General features: G+C 52.4%; 1 protein-coding gene across 1 annotated transcript; it reads left to right on the forward strand.

Annotated features, from left to right (window-relative positions):
• The first annotated feature begins 2,961 nt into the window (after positions 1–2,961).
• On the forward strand, positions 2,962–4,608 carry Hoxc12 (homeobox C12). The gene is made up of 2 exons (XM_090356328.1): positions 2,962–3,571; positions 4,370–4,608. The coding sequence occupies exons 1-2, from the start codon at positions 2,962–2,964 to the stop codon at positions 4,606–4,608; spliced, it is 849 nt and encodes a 282-aa protein (XP_090212454.1).
• The last annotated feature ends 4,335 nt before the right edge of the window (positions 4,609–8,943 follow it).

Consider the following 8,943-nt stretch of genomic DNA (forward strand, 5'->3'; position numbering starts at 1 on the left):
TTATTCTCCTTAACCAGTCGTCGGGCTCCTAAGAAGCACCATTTGCCCAGGCTAGATTTTTATTTGAAGCTTTATACCCTATCCTCCCGCTGGGCCCGGGTATCCAGGTTGGAAACCTTACCCCCCCTTTTCTTTCTTTTTCTTTATGTATTTTTTTAACTTTGTCAGCGCCCAGTTACTGAATCTGTGAACAGAGTTGCATGTGTGATGTATTACTTAGAGGCAAACAGAGCCATGGTGATGCACAGAGATACTAGCTGCCTGGGTCCATGGCACGGTCTTAAAAATCTTTAGTTTTACACTGGGCCTTCTGGAGCTAGACCCTAAGGATTCACATTTTGCTGATGGTTTTTCAGCGGGGAAATCAGAACTGAGTTCACAAAAGAAAGAAGGTTATTTGTGCGTGTGTCTGTACGGAATGTGAAACCTGGAGAAAATGGGCCCTGTTTGATGGGTCCACACCAGACTGGGAGAAGCAGCATGTCTGAAAGAAGAAAACCGTCACCCCATCCCCTTTTCCCCCTGCGTTGCATCTGCCTCCCTGTGGCCGTCGCTCTCGGTGTCTAATCCTCTGGCTCAGGAAAAAAAAAGAGAGAAGAGCTCCCCGTTAGAGATTTGTGAACTGGGGAGGGATGGGGAGAAGTTGAGACCTTTCTTTGGGGGGGGGGTGTATCTTTTCTAGGAGACTATCGTCATCAGAAAAGGGAAAAGAGATTGGGGAGACTCCACCCCACAATGGCTAGTTATTATTCGGCAGCTCGACATCCCTGACACCAACAATAGCGGCTGAGCTGGCGAGGACTGGAGAGCCTGGGCGGAGACCGCGGCCAGCACACTGATCTAATTGAAATCGGCGGTATTTAAGTTACACCATTTATCTTATGTCCAAAATACCCTCCTCCCAAATAAAAATTGGGAAAAACTAAAAGTTTATTTGCGCTCATGAATACATCTTGGAAAGGGGAACATTAAGATGCTGCGGGTGATATGATATGAAATTTGTGTATGAGATACTCCTTTCTGCAGCCTTTCGGCTTTGTTATCAATTAGGCACAAAAGGGCCAATCCAGGCCAGATTTCCTTGTCCAGTGCCTGGCACCCCAGTATCTCCCCATTCTGACTGGACGTTGACGTCTTCAGGCTGTCAGCCTCATCGCTCAGTCTTCGATTCTGCTGTGTTGGTCCTGCCTGGGGAGGGATTGTGGGGGCTGGAGAGACTGGGAGATTTGCCTGGCTGGCTGGGGTGGGGAAAGAGCTGCCAAGCCAGGGTGAAGGGTGGGCTCCAAGCTGCGTGGGACAGGGCGGCGCCCGCGGGGACGCATTTCTGAGGGGGTGAGCAGCTATGGTTAGGTATATGAAATCGCTGGGGGAGCGGTGGAATTTGAAGAATCTGCATTTCTCTCTGCCGAGTCCTGCAGAGAGGAGGGGGGGAGAGAGGGGGGAAAGACAGATGAGAGAACCTTTTCCATTTTGGTCTGCTCTTGGCTAATCCTCATGATAATTTCATGTATATGGGGTTCCTTCTCTTCTATTCAGACTCTACCCATCTCTCCAATTTTCTATAAAATCCCCCATTTAAAAACTGTATAGCTTGCCGACTCATTTATCTAATCTTATACTTCGTAATCCGGGTAAAAGTTCAACATAAATATGATTTATTTTCTAGTATGGAGTCAAGAAAATACATCTTTTAAATCCCCCCTGACTGTGCTCTGCTCCTAGTTGAGATCCGAATTGCACTGGCAGGAGTGCACTATCAAGACCTAAAACTAGCGATAGGTTCTCAGCTGTCTCTGAAAGGAACCTCCGAGGTTTACATCATAAGTTACCATTTTAACTCCCCAACAAGATAATTGTCTGTGGTTCTTACCCCCTTTCTCAGCCCGCTGGAGAAGCAACCTCCTGCTGATTCCCGTACCATTATTGGATGGTCTCGGAGCAGGCTGGTGGTTTGGGGGGTGTAGGTAGTCTCCTTTGCAGTAGGAATCTGGAAGAATTTTCAGGCTTTGGGACCTGCCAAACCTTACTGAGGACCCCATAAGCTCCTAAGCCTCCCAGAATTCACAAGAGAGTAGTGTGAGCTCTCCCCGATTTTCAAGAAGCAGGTAGGCAGGTCCATGCTCTGTGGACACTTCCCCCCCCCCCCCCCCCCCCCCCCGTTTCCTCTGCCTGCCTTACCATCCTCCCTTTGCGAGTGAACGAAAGTGTAAGGCTGTAATAACTCCTGGCTTGGGTGGGTGAGAACCGATGTTATCAATTCTTTCTTTCTTAGATGAGAGGACCCCAAAATAGCTCAACAAATTCCTCAGGAGAAGGAGCAGGGGGCTGACCAACACCACAGCGGCAAGGCTAGGAAAGATAACCGCAGGAAAACCTGTCCTTATCCCCACTTCGCCTCTACTGTAAATAAACCCCGAGCCAAAGGGCTCATCCGTCTCCTTAAACAGCCAGTAAACTTTATATGACACAATATCTAATAGTAATTTATTGGGGAGATATTGTAAATTCCAACGGTTTTAGTTAATAAAGGAGCTAATTAAAGAGGGGCGGGCTGTACTTGGCCAGCTGTTGGTGATAAGATAATACATCTGGGGGGTTGTGCAGGGGTGTGCGTGTGATGATATTTTTTGGTGTGGCTTTTTCTCCCCCCCTCTTGCCCCGTGTCAGGCGATCGCTTCACCATCGGCGCTAGGTTTTATAGGATTTTTTTTTCTTTTACAAAACCAGAATCCAGCGAATAAACCTGTGACCCCCCCCCTTCATCACCCCCACCTCCACTAAGGATTGGGGAAGGGAGAAGTTGGAGTTGGTGTTGGGGGGGGGGGAATCTCCTGTCCCCACCCCTCCCCCTGGCTGCGGCGCCCACGTGAGCGAGGCGGCCAATGGGTGGCCGGTGCAGGTTTAACTATGTTTAATGTCAGATAGCAATAAAGTAGAAGCTGCCGGTCGGGCCCCGCGGAAATGGGCGAGCATAATCTCCTGAATCCTGGGTTTGTGGGGCCGCTGGTGAACATCCACACAGGAGACACCTTCTACTTTCCCAACTTCCGTGCGTCCGGGGCGCAACTCCCCGGACTGCCCTCGCTGTCCTACCCACGTCGCGACAACGTGTGCTCGCTGCCCTGGCCATCGGCTGAGCCATGCAATGGCTACCCACAGCCTTACCTCGGCAGTCCGGTGTCCCTCAACCCGCCTTTCGGCCGCACGTGCGAGCTGGCGAGGGTGGAGGACAGCAAGGGTTACTACCGCGAGCCGTGCGCGGAGGGCGGCGGCGGCGGCGGGGGCATGAAGCGTGAGGAGCGCGGGCGCGACCCGGGAGCCGGGCCGGGGGCCGCGCTGCTGCAGCTGGAGCCGTCGGGGCCGCCCGCGCTCGGCTTCAAGTACGACTACGCAGCTGGCGGCGGCGGTGGCGAGGGGGGCACCGGACCCCCACACGACCCACCATCGTGTCAGTCACTGGAATCCGACTCCAGCTCGTCTTTACTCAATGAAGGCAACAAGGGCACCGGCACGGGAGACCCTGGCAGCTTGGTATCACCGCTGAACCCGGGCGGCGGGCTTTCGGCCGGCGGTAAGGCCCCTAGACCACGGCTAACTCTCACCGGACGTCTTGCCAGGGCGGGCTGGGGAGTTGTGAAGAAGCGCTTCTTTTAAAAAGAGGTGCAGCAGAGGCGGGAGGGGCGGGGGGGGGAACCCTATAAACATGTAAATATCCCCATAAAAACAACTGGTGAGATTTCCTTTGCTCCAGGCTTGGGGTCGGGGGGAACCTCGGAGATAAAAAAAATCCTGAGCTAGACTTCCCCAGGTTTGGGGGTCACAAGGTGGGGAAGGAGATCCTGTTTCCTTCTCTCTCTCTCTCTCTCTTTCTCTCTCTCTCTCTCTCTCTCTCTCTCTCATCTCTCTCTCTCTCTCTCTCTCTCTCTCTCTCTCTCTCTCTCTCCCCATTCACCCCTTACCTTTATTTTTAAGAAACAGTGTGCACGCTTCTCTGCCTCTGGACCATGTCTGTTCTAACTAATGAGGGTGGGGTCTTGCAGGACGTGAGAGCTGGCCTAGAGAAAGGGGAAGCGAATACAGGAAAGGTTTGGGGAGATGTGAAGTGCTAAGAACGTGGAAAGGTTGCAGGAAGTAGGTTCGACCGGGCAAAGGGCCGAGGGTGTAAGGGAAAAGAGCAGTGCAGTAGGGGGGATTGGTAAGGAGAAGTCTCTGGCGGAGGAGGTGTTTGGGTGCCTGATTGCCAGACTAGAAAGGAACGGTCGGAGCGTCTGGTCAGGGTCCAAGGAGAAAGGATCTGGGGAAGGGCCTAGGGCACTGGGCTGTGCACTAGTTGAGCCTCTGGCCAACCCTACGATTCATCTCCACCCAGGCGCGCCCTGGTACCCGATCCACAGCCGCTCACGGAAGAAGCGCAAGCCTTATTCGAAGTTGCAGCTGGCGGAGCTGGAGGGAGAGTTTCTGGTCAACGAGTTCATCACACGCCAACGTCGGAGGGAACTCTCAGATCGCTTGAATCTTAGTGACCAGCAGGTCAAGATCTGGTTTCAGAACCGGAGAATGAAAAAGAAAAGACTTCTACTGAGGGAGCAAGCCCTCTCCTTCTTTTAGAATGCAGGACCTGGGTGTTTGCCCCAAACTGAGCCTGTCCTGGCAGAGAGTAAGGGTGGGTGGGGGCATCGCCTGGGACATGGTCCCCCGCTTAGAACGCCAGCCGTCTCTGCCAGGCCCTCCCTGGACGTCTTCTTGTCTGTTTTGTTCGTGGTTCCCTCTCACTCGCTCACACCCCGGCAGGCCCTGCCAGGTCCCAGAGAGAAGGGGAGAAACCTAAACCGGGAGGGTGGAAGCGTACAAGCTGCCACCAGGGTGGGGAGGGACTGGGAAGACTAGGGTAAGCTGTGTGAGGCTGGTTTCTTCGAGGTGGAACTGGTGCCTCCTATTGTGGATCTGGAGAAACAGCGGTCCAATCACCCTCTTTTCTCCACTCCCCTTCGAGATCTTAAGTCTTTCTACTTGAAGGAGCAGGCGAGGATGGAAAGAGTGGAATCAAGGCACCCAAACCCCCGTTAGTGGGGTTAGGAGAGGCTGGAAGGAATGAGCAAGAATGAAGCATTAGTGGAGAGTGTTGCAGGTCCCAATGGCAAGGCAAAGCGGGGTGACCAAGGAGGAATTGCAGTTTGGAAAAGGGAAGGCCCAAAGTCCACCCAGGTCTGGATCCTCCCAGCATGGACACCGGAGTGAGCTGAAGTGCCCACGTTTGGCAGAATGGGTTGTGGACAAGGAGACCATAGGCCATGAGTCCCCTGTAGAACAGGTTGGCAGGAAGGTCCCCGGGTCTCCAGCCCTCTCCCCCTGCCCGCCCTGGGCGAACAGCGGCTCACAGGTGTGCGCTGCTAGCCACCCTTCCCTAGGCCCAGGCCGCTGCAGACCGGATAGCAGCCAGAGGGGAATTGAGAGTCGAATCCACGCAGCCACAGGCTCAAGTAACTACTCAGGTGCCACCACCTCGCCCCCTGAGAAGCCAGGGGCTGTGGAAGGCGCTGTAGAGCGCAGCCTTGATTGGCGGGGAAGAGTTTCCGGCATCCACGGTAGCGGCCGCCGATCTTCCCTTCCCCGCTGGCGTTCACGGTCACGGCCGGAGGCTGGACCGGCGTAATTTACGAGGCGGGAGGAGAATCTGCCCTTAAAAGGGCTACCGGCTTGTGGAGGCCCCTCTCAGCCCCTTTCCCAGGCTGGCGACAATGAAGGAGGGGGGCGCTGCAGTTTCCCCACCCAATTCCTTTCTGTCTTTTCCCTACCCGCCCCCCAACATCGCCCTTTGTCTCAGGACCCCGCAGCCTCCGCCTCCCCACCGGCTAGCCACGTAGTACAAGACCAGAGCTGAGAGAGGGGCCCATTGCTAGAACCAGTTGGAAGCCAAAGAGTGGCTTCTCTCAGCCCAACGGCCTTTTAACTACAAAGCCCCATAGGCCTCAGTCTTGTAGATTCTAGGCTGGCTAAGGAGACAGCAACCACTGAGAGGCCCACCAGCTCTCCTGCACCCAGTTTTTATTCGTCTCTCCTAAGGCACCCAAACTTATCATTGGCTCTCTCACCCCTGTGAACGCAAAGAGGTTGAAAAGCAGGAGACTGGTAGTAGTTGAGTACAATCTGCACAGGGTGCCTGCTGGCTTGAAACAGTTACAGCTTGGGGAGAATGTCCCCCCTCCTCCACGGGCAATCCAGAGAGTGCTCCATTCTCCCCACAATGCTGAGTTCCAAGTCTCTATCAGGGCTGTGAAGGAGCACAGGTATCTGTATACACATCTGAGCCCAGCAAACCCTTGGGCTCGCCCCACAATCTCTACATAAGTTTACAAATAGGCAGCTTCATAGTCTTCTTGCAACCCTGTAGAGGAGATACAATCACAGGCCTCCCTCCTCCACTGGGCACCTGACACCCAACACACTTCCCCACCCACTTATACTTATTTTACTCTCAGCCACCTATAAATTCCTAGAAAGTCATCTTCTTTGCAGTCGTCCACAGCCTCTGTGATCTGGTCCTGGGAATAAGGCTCTTAACCTCCTCCCAGCCTGATCAACTTCTCTACCCCTTCTTGCAGACCTTCCTATGACTGCTGGATTCAAGCTCCACCACTCTGGCCTAATTTTCACAGCCTAATAGAAAAGAGACTTAAACACTCCAAAAAAGGTGGGGGGAGGGACACTAGGGGGGACTCAAAGATATGCAATATTCTTTTTCCTTTGCTTTAAACTTGACTTCAGTGAGCTTCTTTGTCAATTTGTGTCTGTTTGTCTGTCGCTAGCACCTAGTGGAGTCCCTGTGAGTTGTAACCCCTCCCTTGCTTTCCTTCCAAGCTCTCTGTAATGTACCTCCTATTCAAACATCTGTCTGTAGCACGTTTCCCCTTTATATAGTCCTTGTACAGAGTTGCTTCATCATATTAATATTAATAATTAAAACATGGATGTATGACAATGTGATTTTTAGAACAATTTTTAAACCTTGGCCCTCATGTATGTATGGCCTCTTCTGCTCAAAAAGACTGGGACCCCACCCCCACTCTCTAGCCATTCCCCACTTTATTTTCTCCAGCTCAGGTGAATAATAAAAATAACAAATGTATAATAATAAAGGAAGAGCAGTTGCAGGGGTAACAAAAATATACGACCAGCCAGAATCTGTTGATGAGCTGCCATTGCTAGTCCCAAGCAATTACTGGCAGAGAGAAAATTGGGGGGCGGTAGACTGGGAGAGGAGAGAGCTCTGAGGATCATGGGGCTGTAAAAAATAATGTGGACAGCCCAGAGGTGATGGAAACTAGCTTCAGAAAAGAAGGTCTATATTGCAGGAACTGGAATGGAAACTGGGCTGGGATATGGGAATTGTGAGAGTGCCTGGAAGAGGGTAGGGGAGAGGGAGCTGGCCCTAAGCTTCAATCCTGTGGTTCTAATCCTGGGCTTCACTCTGAGAGGACATTTTATGTTGTGTAAGATGACTGGGCAGGAGCCTAAAGACCTCCTGGTGCTACTGAAATAAGCTCTACTTCTTGAAGCCAGCAAACCTTCTGAGCCTAGGTCCTGGCTAGTAAGTAGCTGGTGTAAATCCATTGTAGCCATGAACCCTCTGAGCCTCCATGAAAGGCCTTCCCTTTGCTTCCGCTGTGTATCATTTGCTTCCCCCTTACCCCCCCCCCCACAGTTACTCTTTCTGGCTGCCTGGCTCCAGTCCTGGAGACTCCTCTAAATTCTTCCACCAGACCACTCAGCCATACTAGGGCCTACCCCCCCTCCCCCGCATTGAACTGATCTCACAGCCCTATGCATTCTGCCTTGAAATCTTGTTCCCCCTCCCTCTTGCTTATTCCTGTATTAGGGAGGCTAACAAATCTAGACCAAGTCCCATTTTTCCTTTGCCCCTAATACCCAACCACTCTGCAGAGCCCATGAGGGCAGGGAGAAGGAGACCTCAAGCCTTGGGGTACTCTTACAAAGGCCCCACCCAAAGCAGAAAAGGCTGGGGCATCCCACTTCTGGCAACCATGAGCAGGGGGGAGGGGCAGAGGGTTATGCCCTCGCCTGAATAAAGAGGAAGTCAGAATCCTGGTAAATCCAGGGAAAAAAAGACTTGTCTCAAGACTTCCTAAGAGTTAGCTATACAGGAAGGTCCAACAGCTTGGGGGAGGGTTGGCTTTTAAATAATTAGAGAAAATTTAGAAGAACCCCGAGTAACTAAATCTTAATTAAGGTCCTTGGTCTGTTCTCAGACATTCCCAATCTGGAAGGGACACTTGTCCCTGTGGTGTTGATGGTGTCTGTGCAACCTCCAGATTTAATACTGGAGAGAGTTGTCAGAGTAAAAGGAGACACTGCAGTTTTCTCCTAAGGCTTGAAAAGCGGTGCCTTGGGTCTCCCGGTAACCGAGGAGGTACTGGCTAGCACCCATATCTAGTGACTTCGGGTGCTGTGGCTGAGCTCTGAACCTAAGTGGGCACTATTTCGGCGTTGCCACTGTTTGCCTATTTTAAAGTCCAAACTATACTTAACACACTGAATTTCAGACAGTGCACCTCGGCAACTTTGACTAGCTTTGAAGGGGGAAGAAAATGGAATTATCTGAATAACGTAGGGGTGTGTGTGGGGGGATCACTTTTCAGTTGTGCACATGTAAGCTTCTATCATCCAAATGAGTTCCGTATTGGGAGCTGGTAGCCCAACCAGTTGTTTTACTGCTCCACTCTCCTCCGCCCAGCCGGAGCTGGGAATTCAAACCCACTGTCGAGCTAGCGGCAGGAGGTGGGCTAGCTGCCCTGGTCTTGTGGATGCTAATGTAGCCGGAAACCCAGTGCGATCGATGGCCCAGACCCAGAGCCGAGCGAGCGGGGAGCGGGGCACCGCCGGCCCAGATCCGCAAACAAAGCAAGCTCCTGAGACCCTGGGTTC

The sequence above is a fragment of the Megascapheus bottae genome, chromosome 2, assembly GCF_031878675.1.
Source record: "Megascapheus bottae isolate mThoBot1 chromosome 2, mThoBot2.hap1, whole genome shotgun sequence".
NCBI lineage: Eukaryota > Metazoa > Chordata > Mammalia > Rodentia > Geomyidae > Megascapheus > Megascapheus bottae.